Raw genomic sequence first — 14961 nt, 5'->3', positions numbered from 1 at the left:
ATCAGTTGAATCTATGAATAATACCTGAGACTTGAATGGTGGCGATTAATGTTTCTTCAAGCCCATTCAAAAACAAAGGGACTAATTCTGAAATCTAGAGGAAAAAAACAACCAAACAACCCTGTGGTTTCTTTTCATTTTTGTCCTAAAGCCATTGTGTATTTCCTGCTCAGTGTGTTGTTTTCATTGTGCTAAATGCCAGGTTGCAATGCTGCTCTTCTGATTTACTTTGTCCGGAGATATCAGGGTTGGAATTTTAGCTCCACTTTCAATCCTTTTATGGTAGGAACAGCATGAAAAAAACTGTTTGGGAGAGGATCCATTCAGCGAAGACACTGTGGTAGACATCAGTCAGGGTCATTCCCAAGCCACTTAAATCACAGTGTAGGGGGATACTGTGAAGCAAAGGGAATTCAGCAGGAAGAGGATTACTGCTGTGCATGTGTATCTTCATGTTTAAACTGGAATCTGAGCTAGGGACTCCTAGACAGGACGTTCATGCTGCCCAAGAGCAAAAAGTTCCTGTTGCCAAATGTCATCAGCGTCTCCTAAAAAACCAAGCTTACCATGCCAGCTCCCCATTCTCAGACTCCTGCCCATTTCTATTCTCCATTCCACAGTTACCCACCCTCGCATCTGCTTTCAACCTTTTTTTCCATCCTGCCTGGGGCACTTCTCCTGAGCTTCCAGACCCAGAGGTGGAAGTTTACTTCTGTACTTCGGGGTTTACTTCCTCCCTCTATGAGCCTCCATGAGAAATGAAATACTAGGTACTGCTGTGGCATGGATTTAAACGTGCTCTGTAAGCATGTGTGGTTTTTGTATCCCAGAAATTTCTTCCCTAAGGCAATAACCCTAGCGTCCACTACATCAGTTACGATGCAACAAGGTATGCACACTGACTGGTTAGTTTGCTGATGCCATAAATAACGGAAAACTGCTGAGTAGTCCTTGCTTTTTCTCACTGAGGAGCAATAATTTGGGTTTATGATATCCAGCTACTGATTGTCATGAAATTCATAGGAACATATTACCCACACTCTTCCAAATTTGAAAGGTTTAAAATTTACTAGGCAAAAATGAAAGGCATAGAGCATGATCTCAAGGGACTAATTTCCCTAGGAAACATGGCAAAAAAACTGGGTGCATGCTGCATTATCACAAGTCTGCCAGGAGATAATTCACAGAGAGAAAGCAAATACATCCTGGGAAAAAAAACAACCCATGTAATAGCCTCTCAGCCCCAAGGATGAGGAAGGTGAGGTTACTCATACCGCTGCTGTTGATACTCTCCTCCTGGAAGGCACTGCTTTTCTGAAGCTTCAGAATTGCAATCAATATCAGCAGCAATAAAAACCTGAGATTGCAGCTCAGGTCCTTATGTGATGCATATGTGTCAGTCACATACCTAGTGGCACATAGTGAAGGTAAACTCAGGAGCCTGTTTTGTAAGTCCTTTATTAAAAAATTTTGGTCAAGAACTTGACGAAGGCTCATTCCAGTGAATTTGTGCGTGTGTCAGTCTCCACGGAAACATTGGTAGCTGTTCATACTCAGGATTTTGTAAGACAAAACTCTAAGAATACAGGAGAAAACACAGAATGTGAGAGCTTGTTTGCTGCAGGCATTCTTTAATGAGATAATGTATTAGAAAAATGCATTCTTCTCTGAAAAGAAATATTAACATCTAGGAGAGCACCATTATCAAGGGAGATCAATATCTGTATCCAGACTGTAGTGTAGAAGCTCATTTAACATATAATAAGTTAATCATCTACAGGATCAATTTCTTTGAGGGCCACATGTTACTTAAAGATCAGGAATGTGTTGGATTTGTGATCAAAGCACAGCAGTCTGACCACTGAAACTAGCCAACCTGTCCCACTGCCATAACAGCTGAGACAGAAAAACTAAGGGGAATTTTATGTGCTTGTCAAAGTATATTTATACAATTATGTGAAACCTATAGTGCAAGCAGAGAATTTTGCAAGGCTTTCTCATTAAAGAGCATGTAGTTTCAGAACACAGGACTGAATCTTAACTTTGGTAACTAGCCCTGAGTATTTGGCTTATCTCAAATCTCACATTTTGTCACTACCATCTGCAGCCTGAAAAAGCATGTTTATGCATATTTTAGCAATGTGACTGTAGATTTTCTAGTTTTTAAAATTGCAACTGGTGGTTGGTACACTAGAATGCAATGTCATGTTTTCATGTTGGAATTCAGAGTGAGATCTCAGGGTGTGGTTCATGGATATTTCATCTGGAGAAAAAGCTGACCTAAATGATTGCTTCCACATAGCTCATCTTATCACCTCTATCATTCTGCCTATGTAATAGTTTGATATGCAGTTCTTCAAATAAGATCAATGAAATTATCCAAGTGAAGAAAAATTAAGCCTTCCCACCCTTCCCTAAAGGTTTTAAAGCATCTCTGCTGCTAGAAGAAATGTTCATGGAACTACCACTTACATAACACTTTCTGGTTCTACCTCTAAATTTCAGCCTTCATGTATTTGGACAAAGCAATGCCTATCCTTTCTGTAGCAGCAGAGATGACTGAAGGTGAAAAATTACAGAAATCTTATTTGCTAATGACTCACAAACCATCCCATATTCCCACCAGATTTTTATGATTTAAAACCATGCACAATATATTTAATGTAGCAAATAACCAGTGGAATATTTACAAACAGTTTTCATTTCAATGATTTTATATCCTACTCTGATTAAGCCAGAGAAGTTTCATGGCTTTTTCCCCCAGTTCTATGCCTGGAAATAGAAGACCAAGAATACTAGGGCTAACTTCTGAAGAGCAAAAGCTGTTTCACAAATTATCCCCATACATATGGAAATAACAGCTGTTGTACCTACACAGCTATTTTCCAAATTACATTCACGTGAAGGGTTATGAAGAGGAAGTAACAATGACTATAGAACTGGGAATACTGCTGGTGTAGTATTCACTCAGCCTTATCAAATAGCCATTTATCATGCCCAAGCAAGGACACAAGAGAGGAAGTAGCCAGTCTAAATTTCCTCCATGTTGTAATTGTCCCAAGATCTGATGCTGAGTGCTGCTACAGTTGCTTTAATTGTGAAATTTTCTTTATTCATTTCAGGGAGAGTTCCACAGACACACAGGTCATGGGACCCGACCCTTAGTGGGTCAAGGACACAAAGTAGCTACAAGCTCTTCATAAACAGGTAATCAAAACTCATATTCCTAAAAGATGGAAGCTGTTTTATTACCAAGTGAAGCAGACAACTAGTGTGGCAATGTCATTATCAGAAAATGCCTGGATCGCCATCTGAACCTGTTTTGATGATACTCTTTATGTAGAATTAAAGTGCACCTAGACTAGGTTTGGCTCCAAGCGAAACAGCCCAAACACTCTAGTGAATTGGAGCTTGGGCCCTGAACAATCCATACAAAACAAGCACATTGAAGTTTTCCACCTTTACTCTTTACCACTGTGTCCTACCAGATGTCACTGGCTTCCCAGAACAGCTCCCCTAGCACGTCTCCGTCAGAATCAGACAGGTAAGCAGCAATAGCTCACTGTGACTGAAACAACCAGGGAGCAGCTCCACAGAGAGTGTGGAAGGGAAAAACCTGTTGAAAAGGTATGAACAGTCATTGCTTTCACTGGCAAGGCATTCTGCAGAGTCCATATTTGTCTACATTCGGATTTTGGATTGGTCTTGCCTTGCTGTCACATTAGCAGAGGCCTGATGCGTTCTGGAGTGGTTCTGACAGACCATGTATGTGATCCATCATTTTCAGTGGGTTATTTACATTTCCATCTCAGTTCTGAGACTGATTTGTCTCATTTGTGTCAACCATATCCAGCCCTGAGCTGCCACTTTACTGAAGAGTTATAGGTAACCCAGGGACACAAGCAGTAAAGACCTCTGCTCTGTCATGAGGATTAGCCTCATTTCAGCCATGGCATGTACAGCAGCCCTGTTCATAGACAAGGACAGCTGAGAATTGTACAACTGATACTAACTCCTTTTCAAAAGCCAGGGAAACACCATTGCTGCCAAACAAGAGTTTTCTAGACTGGGTGTTAGCATAGTGCAGCTGTAATCATGGCTGTTTCCAAATGAAGAAGAGATGTAAGTACTGTTAGCCTCTAGGCACCACAAAGACCAGAAACCCATAGTTAAGCACCATGTAATCCCTACAGACATCCCATTTAAATTGAGTTCTTGACCCAGTTAAACAGGAGTTTCTTCTTTTAACCATGACATGAGTAATTCAGGCCCACAGGAAATGCTCCATTTAGATCAACTCCCAATTAAATGTATCCCAAGTAAACAGTTTGAACTTCCTGATAAATCAGCCACAATAAGCTGAGCGATGTGAGATACCCCAGTACACCTCTAAACCTGCAATAATAAAGAACTACAAGCAGGTTGTAGGATAGTGGCAGCTTTTGTGAATGAAGAACTGTCTACCCATCTAACTACACACACATGCATATGTATGTGTCTATACAGACATCTATATATGCATCACACACCTGGCAATGATATCAGTAACAGAAGATTTATTTACTCACTATTTTGGAGCAATTGCCATGCCTCTGACTATCAACCGGGGTATCATCTTGATATCCTTGATCTAAAATCATGCTGCCAAGAAAATGTTCCCCTCCTCTGCTGAAAGATGAACTCTCTTCTCCAAATTTCCAGCAAGCTGTTTCCCATAGAACTTCAGGGACTGTAAACCCCACTTTTGGTTGTAAGCATCTGCAACTGAATTTCTACCCAGGTCACCGTCCTATTGTAAGTACCATGACAACAGTGGAGTTGAAATAATTAGTCTGGAAACCACCAATTTCCCATATAGGAGGACAACCAACACAAAACTTAGTGATGGGTTTACTATCTATAAAGCTTACTAATATCATCATGCTCACTTCTGTAAGCAGTCCAACTGACATAATTTACATCTCATAAAGTTAAGCTTGTAAGTATATGCAGGGCTATGGCCTATATATAAAGAAGACACAGCTGTCAAGTCTGGCATCTCTCACCTCGCAGGACTAATAACAGGAAGTGTTTTCCACAGGAAAAGAAAGTCTTCTTAATACAGCATCTTGGATTTTGAGCTAATAGTATTTTTATACCCACAAAAGTCACTTCAGGTCATTTTTCGGCATATTTCTTAGTTAAATGTTGATCTTGATAGAAACAAAAATATCTAGATATCTTTATGGACGGAGGAATGCAAACTAGGATAGGGTAGGGTAGGGTAGGGTAGGATAGGATAGAATAATTCAGTTAGAAGAGACCTGCAACAGTCATCTAGTCCAACTGCCTGACTACTTCAGGGCTAACCAAAAGTTAAGGCATATTATTAAGGGCATTGTCCAAATGTCTCTTAAACACTGACAGGCCTGGGGCATTGACCACCTCTCTAGGAAGCCTGTTCCAGTGTTTGGCCACCCTCTCAGTAAAGAAATGCTTCCTAATACCAAGTCTGAACCTCCCCTGACACAGCTTTGAACCATTCCCACATGTCCTGTCACTGGATACCAGAGAGAAGAGATCAGCAACTACTCCAGTAACTTTGTTAAAAACCTTTTGAAACTCCCTGAATAGTTCCCTGAAGCAACTCTGCAACAAGCAAAAGAAAAAGATAAAACTGGGATAACAAAAAAGCTTCCGTGTGACTTCAGCATTTGTTAAAAATCTAATTAACAAAAATCCACCTCAAAAAACCCCTTTCCTTCTATACCATGTAATCATTCTTTCCTCGCTGGTAAGAGTATATGCTATATTTTAAGTTTATTCTAAGCATACATGTGTCTGCTCTGTGGAAAACACTATTACTTTATGGGTTAATAGCATAGTATAAAGACAGCTTTCTGATCTGAGATTTCACACATCTTTCTCTTAATTAAATTGAAAATTCCTTCAGTTCCATAAGACATTAATTTAGTCTAATGAATTACCCTTCAAATAATTTAGTTCCCCTTCCTGGAAAATTCTGAATAAAGTAACAACAAATGTTATGGTTTTCTGATGCTTTTTTGCTTCAGAAAATAAGAAATGAGGAACTGACTTCATCCTGTAGAATTCCCAGAAAGGCATGGGGCTAAATTCTTTGCCTGTTGGCTTCACCAGACTTCAACCAGCTAGATCTGGCTCCCCAAATGAAAAAAAAGACTGTTATTGAATTAAAGCATAGTTTAGATTTATTTATAAAGGGCTTCAGTAATATTATCCCTGTTAAATTATTTTTCTTTGTCTGTAAAGAAACATTTAACAACTTATAACTGACATTGCCCTGGATTTCATAATACTCTGCCAGTCAATGTACCTTACACTCTTTGTCCTCAAGTCTGCGTTTTTTTGATTCCATGCTATATATATTGCTCACTATGATATTTCCTTTGAAGGTCGGTCAGTGCTGTAGAAGAAATCCCTGGTGGAACTCAGAAGAACAGCAGACAGAACCTGCTAAGTTTAGGTTCCACCTTCTCCGTGTCTACAAAGGACTACACAGCAGCTGCTGCATCACAGAAATGTTTGTTCCACAGGAAGGAAAAGGTGACTAATGAAAAACGTATAAGCTGATTTCAAAATGTAAATATCACTAAAAAGAAAGCTCTCATCCAGTTGTCATTCTCCAGTAACGTGCGTATTAGCCACCGAGTCATCTCATTAGATGAGTATTCTAAATTGACAGGCTCCAAATTAGGCATGATCCAGTTGTGATAACTCAGAACTGAAGGCAGTGAAAGCTCTTCTCCATGAAGACTAAGCAAAAGCTTATAATCAAACCCTCTCTGACCTACATATGTGAATTCTGCAATCATCAAACACCATATGGTCAGTTTTCATCAACCACTTTGACAGGAGCTTCTGAACAGCAAATACATTTATGGAGACACTGAACCCAAACCCTTGCTGGTCAACAGTGCTCAAAGGACTTAAATTTTTTTTACAGTGTATGCCTGGAGAGAAGGCATAGGCTAGCAGTGAGTGGGCCAAACCAATAGTTCACCTAAGGGTCTATTTCTAGTTGCTGATTTGTTGTAGGACTCTGTTAAATGGGAAGGATAATGTTTGTTTGGCACTTGGATCACAAAAATCCAGAAATAACTGAATCACAGAAAACACCACGATGCTGCTGCCCGTGGAGTTTTCTGTTATGGAAGTAGAAGGGACAGGTTTCAGGCTGGTGAGTCTTTTCACCTGTGCCCAGTTCACAAGCTCAAGACTGACCAGGGGCAGAACTTTGATGGGGTGTTTCAGTTAGATACTTTGGGAAATTATCTTTTTATATATAAATTTAATTTTAAATTTTGTTAATATGATTTTTTTCTGGAATAATAATTGAGTTCCTCAGAAGGAGTCCAGCAACTGTTACAACAAAGTGCTAGTCCCTCTTTATATGTGATATAAAACTCATTGTCTGTTGGCAGGACAATACTAGTATTATGAAACAACTCATAAATTTTCTCAAAAAAAGATCTAAATGGGTCAAGGTACTAAGACACAGAGAATGGTTGGAAGGATCCACATCTTACCACTTGCAGACGTTTAGTTACTTCTGTCTGCTTCAAGGAGCTAAAAGCATAGATGAACCTGAAAAAAACCCAATATGCAAAATTCCCCGAGGTGGATGCTCAGCAAGAAAAAAAAGCATCTTGTGTTGTTAAAGTTTGTTGAAGTTAAAGCAAAAGAATACAATGTCTGCTATTAAGAAATATCAGCCAACCTTCATTACAGGGAAGAAAGCAGCTCTGCATTTTAGTCTGGTTCCCTTTGGAAGCTAGGCTTATGAAATCACAGCGGTGTGTATATATGTGTGTACAAGTCTGTGACTGTCCTCATAGTAACTTGGGAATCAAATGGGAAAAGGTCTCAGAAGAAATTAAGTTTCTGTAAGTGTCATGAAAATAGGTGCCTTGCAAATAAGGATCTTCATTACATTAACGAGACATTTATTAAATTTCTAAATTGCCTCCTTACAGTTTTCAGGTCCAGAATTTATTATTTTGTCTAGTGAACCACCAGTGACCTTACAGCTGCCTGGATCAATTGTGGTAAGTATGAACATTAAGAATTTAGAACTAATCTAGTGACCTTTTAGTTGGGGCTCTTTGTAAGTTGCATCTGAGTCCCAACCCAGTATTCTTGCCATGTCCTCCTCCCAAACCAAAGTTGGGGTCCCTGCAGGGGTATCGAGACTTGAAAGGAGGTCATTTAATTCTCAGTGCTACATAGTTGTTTCTGTTGGTGTGAAAATAGCTTAATTTGTCCTTCTCAGCTAAGAATGCTCACTTTAGCACAAGACTTTTGAGACAAAGATTATACAGCAAATATGCAATGTGACATCTAGTGCCAATGCATTGGACTCCAGTTTGCAGGCACATCCTCTACCTTTCATTAACATAAGGTAAAAGGCTGACAGCATATAGCAGTAAAAATGAGGGCAAGGAAAATTTGGAATAAATCTAGAATAACCTCAAATCTAGAATAACCCTGGTGATTGTAGAGTCTGAGTATGCTCAGCTGTTTTGTTGGGATTCCCTGGGTTTTTTAAAAATTAGAAATGTTTGGGATATTAATTTATGAGAAGGGAGGCAGGGAATAGCCCAGTGTTGTGACCAATTCCATCAGGGTATGTAGAGACAGGAGACTAGGAGGCCTCAGTAATAAAATGCTGTGGAACTTGCATTGCTTGTACTTGGCACTCATTCTTCACTCTTTGTTACATGTTCTTAGACTAAAAAAGGGAAATCCTATTTGTCCCAAAGGGATCTCAATGTGATTCTACTCAATGGGCAGTGCCTTGAGGTGCAATGTGACATCAAGTCCAAGGCAAGAGATGTTTTCAACACCGTGGTGGCGTATGCAAACTTGGTGGAACATTTCTACTTTGGCTTGGCTTACCTGAAAGGTAATGAGACACAGCTAATTACAGTAACAGTTATCTCCCTCAGTGCCTCTGTAGTCACTTTATTAATGAATTCCAGTAAGACCCTTTAAGATCCTCAGATGAAAGCAGATCCAAAGTTTAAGCAAAAATAAGGTACATTGGTTTAAACTGTACTGCACTGATGTAAAGCATGTCTACCCTAGGACTGTGCATCAGCACAGCCATACTGTTACTGGCTGATATTCCCATGCAGGAAAAGCTGTGTCCCAGCCTTGCACTGGAATAAAACTGAGCCAGTGTAGCTCCAGCAGAAATTCCAGGAAGCACTGTACTGAGGAAGGCTGACTGTCTTTGTTCCTAGATATAAATTGGAGTACAGGCTCAGCTCTTTCATCTACAAGAACCACATCTCCCTAGCCCATTTCTGATGGCAAGCACAGCTGAGGCACTAGGAAGAAGAGCATGCCCTTGTGTGTAGGGCATGAGGATTACAATGGGGTGCAGAACCTGAATGGTGAGCAGAATGCAAGCTCCATCAGTTCTTGAGTGATTCCATAGATAGCACACCAATCCAGCATCTAACAATTGTAATCCTAAATTACACACTAGGTGTTATCCTAAGTTCTTCATCAAAGAAGCAATAAGTTAGGCCATGACACAGAGAAGTAAATCTCAACTGCCATCCATGATTCATTTTATTTTTTATTGCTAGTGATGCACTGAATGAAGACAGAAGAACTTTGAGCTAGTGAAGTATCTCCAGACTTATCACAGAACCCAAAATTCTCATTTCAGGTAAAGAATTCTTCTTTTTGGATGAGGAGACCAAACTCTACAAAGTGGCCCCAGATGGCTGGAATGACCAACCCAAGAAGAAAACCTCCATCATTAATTTCACACTCTTTCTAAGGATAAAATTCTTTGTCAATCACTTTAATGTTATCCAGTAAGTGCATGGTTCTGCTGACTGCAGGAAAACCAGCAGCATTTAGGGTGACTGTTCAAGGCATCTCCTGTGTTCCTAAACCCTTTTGTGTTCCAGGCACGGCTTGACGAGGCATCAGTTTTACCTGCAGCTTCGTAAAGATATTTTGGAGGAGCGATTATATTGCAATGATGAGACTGCCCTGAAACTCGGCGCTTTGGCTTTACAGGCAGAGCTTGGCAATTATGCTTCTGAGGTATGGATAAATAATACAATATTTCTCAGAGGTCTCTCTCAACAGCTTTTGCAGCTTTTGTTTGTGACATAGAGTTTAAAGAAGAAATGTGAATAGCACATAATTTCAGCTAAGTCCTTCAATAATCACATTTCAGATTTAATTTAAAAAATTATAAAATTTGCCTGATTAAGGAGCAGTAATGAGCCAGACAAATTTGGCAGGAAATATGGCAGAATGATGAAAGACTCTTGGTCCTTCATAATTGATAACATAGCCAAGAAACTCCAGAAAATCTGTAGAAGATTTCCAACATAGGCACAGCTTGGATGTGCAGAAGGCCTTAAAGAGATTAGAAAACATGGAAGAGAAAAATAAATAAACACTCCAGAATTCACAGCTATTTTGTGTGTAAGCTCAGATCCACAAGCTGCAAAGACAGGAAGGTCGCTGATGGTACATCTGAACTAGTTATCCTAGTTTTGAAGTGTACAGAAAATACCCATTATGTTCTCTGCCACATCTTCAGTTATATAAATCACTGTAGCTCATTAATTGAACGCAGAGTGGTCTGAGCCACCTGGTTGGATCCATCCTGGCACTGGGTCCCCCACTGTAGGTTGTACTGATGCAGCTGTAGCTGTCAGCTCTAAGTGCAAGACTGCAGGCATGCCTGTAGGCCCAGCTCTTTTCTCCCCTATGCACAGAGAAGTGTGTGCTTTGAGCACCTGGCTGAGCACAGGTGCAAGAGGCACATTTGTCTGTCAGGACACTACCTGCTGTTCCCCATCTTCTTTCAGGAAATGGCAACAGGGTGACTTCAGCATACTGGTCACCCTGAAAATGGAAATGCACCAAATAAGAACAGTCAAGAAAGAACAAAAGGCTCCTCTCTCTTTTGTTTTTTCTTTTTTTTTTCTCCCAAAGATGCATGGAAAGAGCTATTTTCGTGTTGAAGACTACATTCCAGCAAGCCGAGTAGAGAAAATGACCCTGGCATATGTACAGCGAGAGCTTGCTAAATTACATCGTATGAATCGCTCCCTATTTGAGGATGAAGCTGAACTAGAATTTTTAAAGGTAACTTGCCATACCCTGAACATTATTTATTTATTTTGAGATAGAAAGCCCCTCTCTATTTACCATTGTCTATTATTTCCTTCTTGCCTGGTACAATGGCTTTTAGTAAGGTTAACAAATTTGAAGAGTCAACGGAAAACTCAGAATTTCATTCTGCTGTAGATACTGTCACTCTAAATAACTTGTATCACATTTACATGGTAGGTTTCCTTTCACTGATAGTTTATAAAGGGTTAATGCACATTTCAGGGTATTTTCAACATCCTAAGGGTTGATGCAAATTTTCAGCATGTTACCAACAAGTCTGGGTTCCAGATGATTATAAATACACCTACTGAATGTATTAGAGATGATTATAGAACATGGGAATAAGCACTTTCTTGACTTCTGAAACTATAGCAGCTGTTCAGCTACTTTCTAAACAAGTAGTGGTTATTTGTTTAAAAACATCTGTGAACCCTGGAAGTGAGAAAGGAGTTATCTGAAGTATATTCTCACATGACTATTTCTCTAGGGCTCTAGGGTGTCACAATGATGTGGGATTTCATTTTTTCCCCCTAATTTCTCCTTCTCTCCCAAACTTCTCTGCTTTCCATCAAATGAAAAGAATCAGGCATTAGATAATGGATAAATATCAGTAGCCATTTTGCTGCAGTGCCACATGCTTTTATTTATAGCATCATTTTAGTTCAGTTGCTGTTTAATTATGTTAGTTCCTCATCTAACACTGTCAGTGGAATTGAAGAAATAGATTGAAGCTTAGCCTTAATGACAGTCCCATCATGCACAGCAAATCCAATGAAGAAAAGCAGCTTTGTTAGTATCTGTTTCAATGAATAAGTCTGTAGAAGGAGTCAACACATCATACAAAGTGAGAAAGATAGCCCCTATGGCAAGAACATGCAAATTCTAAATATGAAAGGGATTAAAGATTAAAACCCAGATTCAGCTAGTGATTATAGATGCCCCAGTTTTCAGGACCTGAACATTGGTGCTCTGGATACTTTCTGAAAAACAGATCTTCTTGAAGTGTTTTATTTTGGTCACTGAAAATCTCTATTCATGGTTGAAAAGTCATTTGGGGATTCTACATTAGCTTCCCAGACAAAAAAAAAAACAGTTTTAGAACAAACTCATCTTGATCTGCAGATAACAAAAGAGGATGGAAAATCCTCCTCATATTCCATAGTTCTGTAAAGGGTCTGAGTCACATTTTAACATTTTGTGGCCAAGCACAGGAGGTAGAAAGACAAGCAACAACACCCAGAACCTCCGGGTGAGTTCCTCAGAGTATCCTCTGCACAGTTAGATGGCAGGGGCAGAAGCTGGCTCCTCAGTCCCTTGAAGTATAATCCTACTTAACTTTTCCCAGCAATGAGCACAGTGCAAGAAAGAAGCGATACTGAAGATCTGTTACTATAAAGTCTGGCACTGAAGGGAATTCTGAGGCAGTGAAGTTCCCTCAAACGTCACCACTATATTTAGATGAGATACTCTGACGTACAATTTAGCAAGCCCTGTAACTTAAGATTCTTGGCAATGGAAATTTATAATGTCTGATTTAAAAAGATAATAGCCGTGAAGGAACGGGCATATGTACCTGAGTGAGTTCGTTTGCAGGCTGGGAGCTGTGGTGTCGCTGCAGTTAAGATTTCTAGTTGGTCTAAGTTTCCTATTGTAGAAAGGAACCCACACAAGTCCATAACAATGTCAGAGTAGCCCTGGCACCAAAGTATTAGCAGTTTTACTAAGATCATCATATTTGCTGTGTCTCATGGTTTCTGGGTTTGCTCAGGGAAACAAAGACACAGAAAAGAAAATGGAAAGAAACAAGGTTTAACAGTAGTCAAGCAGCATTAATCCTGCATGGATTTCTATTCAGAAATGCACACAAGTGCCAAGTAGCAGTAATGCTGAGTACCTCAGTGCCACTGTGATGTTTAGATTATTGTGCAGGAAGCTACATAATCCTCGTACCTCTTCAAATGAGGTGTGTGGGAAAGTGTTATTTCAATTTTACACATGGAAAATGAATGCACGTAATGACATCTATGATATCCCAAAGTAAGGTGATGATTCCGTGAGGCAGTAGGTATGAAAATTTGGTAAGGGCTTCCAAACATTTCTTGACAGAGTGAAAGAATATTCAGTAAAGGCACTCAAACCCATTTCCCCTCCCATCTGCCTACCTTTTCTCCCCATGCCTCTTTTTGAATAATGCATGTTAAATGCACTTTTTCTCTGCAAGGTGACTCAGCAACTTCCTGAATATGGAGTGTTATTCTATCATGTGTCCCAAGAGAAGAAAGGAGCAGGAGGGGACATCATCCTGGGAATCTGTGCCAAAGGCATCATTGTGTACGAGGTCAAAAATCACACAAGAATTGCCAGTTTAAGATTCCAGTGGCGTGAAACAGAGAGAATTTCAGCTCATGTGAGTTGCAACCAAGTGAATCTCTTCTCCACTCTACTACTTTACTCCCCTTCTGCCTGTCACTTTGATAAATTTATTGCATTCAGAGCCAGGATTAGACTCATTCTGTACAGGCAAGTCCTTTTTGAAAACAGTCTAAAATCAAGGCTGGATCTGGATGTGGATCCCAAGATATCCAGTTCTTAGTGAGGTTTAGTTCTGGAGTTTTTTGCCAAGGCTGGAGTCAAATTACTATAAAACTGAACAATCTGATGTTGACTATTACAGAGACTATGTCAAACCATATTCCATATTCATTCCTCTCTCATCTTTACTTCTCTCTCCCTTTTATTTTGTTTTCCTTCCTACATCAGGTCATGGGATCATGTCTCCCTCTTTGCAGATCTTATTATTCCCATCCTCATCTCTTAGTATGTTGACATCTGTTAACAAACCAGTATTGGTGACAAGATTGTGACCCCTTCTAAATGGTATTCTGCCATCAAAGGCGTATCAACCTACCATCATACAGTGTAGGTGTCCACCTGCATCACACATTTCCCACCCTGTTTGCTCTCCCAAAATGGCCCTTCTGCCCCATGAAGATATTTTCATTTTCACATTAAATTGGTTAATCATTTTAACAACCGTAGGGCCAAATTTTGCCAGTTCTATCAACCTGCTCCCAATGCAGTCAATGTCCAAAGGCTCTTGACTTTCGACATAGGGCAGGTATGATCCCAATGACAGACACCTTACTAAAAACTGTTGAATTTACAATAGGGATTTACTGCACCCAAAAGGCATGCAGCCAGACGTAAATACAACTGGACAAATCAAGATTATACAAATGAACTTTCAGTGCCTCAGTGTAATGACTGATATATGAAGCACGCTGTGGGTTTTTTTCCCCTTTAGAGAAAAAAATTCATGATTGAAAGCAGCTTCAGTGGCAAGAAACACACCTTCATTACCGATACAGCAAAGACATGTAAATATCTACTGGACCTCTGCTCTGCCCAGCACAAATTCAATGCACAGATGAATTCTAGGCAACTACGGCAAACTTCATCAGGTGAGGTATAAATGCACTTTCATTGTTCAGGCCACAGGACAAGCTTAGGTTTTAGAAAAGGTGCATTCAGTAAAGCTGAGAATCAGAACCTGACACATCAGTTTCACTGTGCTTCAGTGTCTTATTTGCACAGCAAAAAATAATGTCTCCTACTTCACTGGAAGTTAGAGGTGTGTAAGTCTAATTTAGTGTGTGCATGGGAGTGGGTGTGTGCAGGGGGTGGAGAGGGGTTCTCTGATGATAATAACTATATAGCTAAACTCAGATTTGAAAAAAAGCATGATCACACTTCCCTTCAGGAAACCTGCTGAGAATTCTAAAGAAACATATT

General features: G+C 39.8%; 1 protein-coding gene across 1 annotated transcript in view; it reads left to right on the top strand.

Moving 5' to 3' along the window:
* FRMPD2 (FERM and PDZ domain containing 2) overlaps positions 1 to 14961 on the top strand; it is a 42894-nt gene that overhangs the window by 8577 nt on the left and 19356 nt on the right. Inside the window, exons 7-14 of the mRNA XM_072870483.1 lie at positions 203 to 282; positions 7995 to 8066; positions 8749 to 8923; positions 9698 to 9848; positions 9945 to 10083; positions 10990 to 11142; positions 13391 to 13576; positions 14474 to 14630. Of these exons, the coding sequence (XP_072726584.1) occupies positions 203 to 282; positions 7995 to 8066; positions 8749 to 8923; positions 9698 to 9848; positions 9945 to 10083; positions 10990 to 11142; positions 13391 to 13576; positions 14474 to 14630 (1113 nt within the window). The remainder of the gene's footprint in view (positions 1 to 202; positions 283 to 7994; positions 8067 to 8748; positions 8924 to 9697; positions 9849 to 9944; positions 10084 to 10989; positions 11143 to 13390; positions 13577 to 14473; positions 14631 to 14961) is intronic.

The sequence above is a fragment of the Ciconia boyciana genome, chromosome 8 (assembly GCF_034638445.1).
Source record: "Ciconia boyciana chromosome 8, ASM3463844v1, whole genome shotgun sequence".
NCBI classification, from domain to species: domain Eukaryota; kingdom Metazoa; phylum Chordata; class Aves; order Ciconiiformes; family Ciconiidae; genus Ciconia; species Ciconia boyciana.
This window is presented reverse-complemented; position numbering and strand designations above follow the sequence as displayed.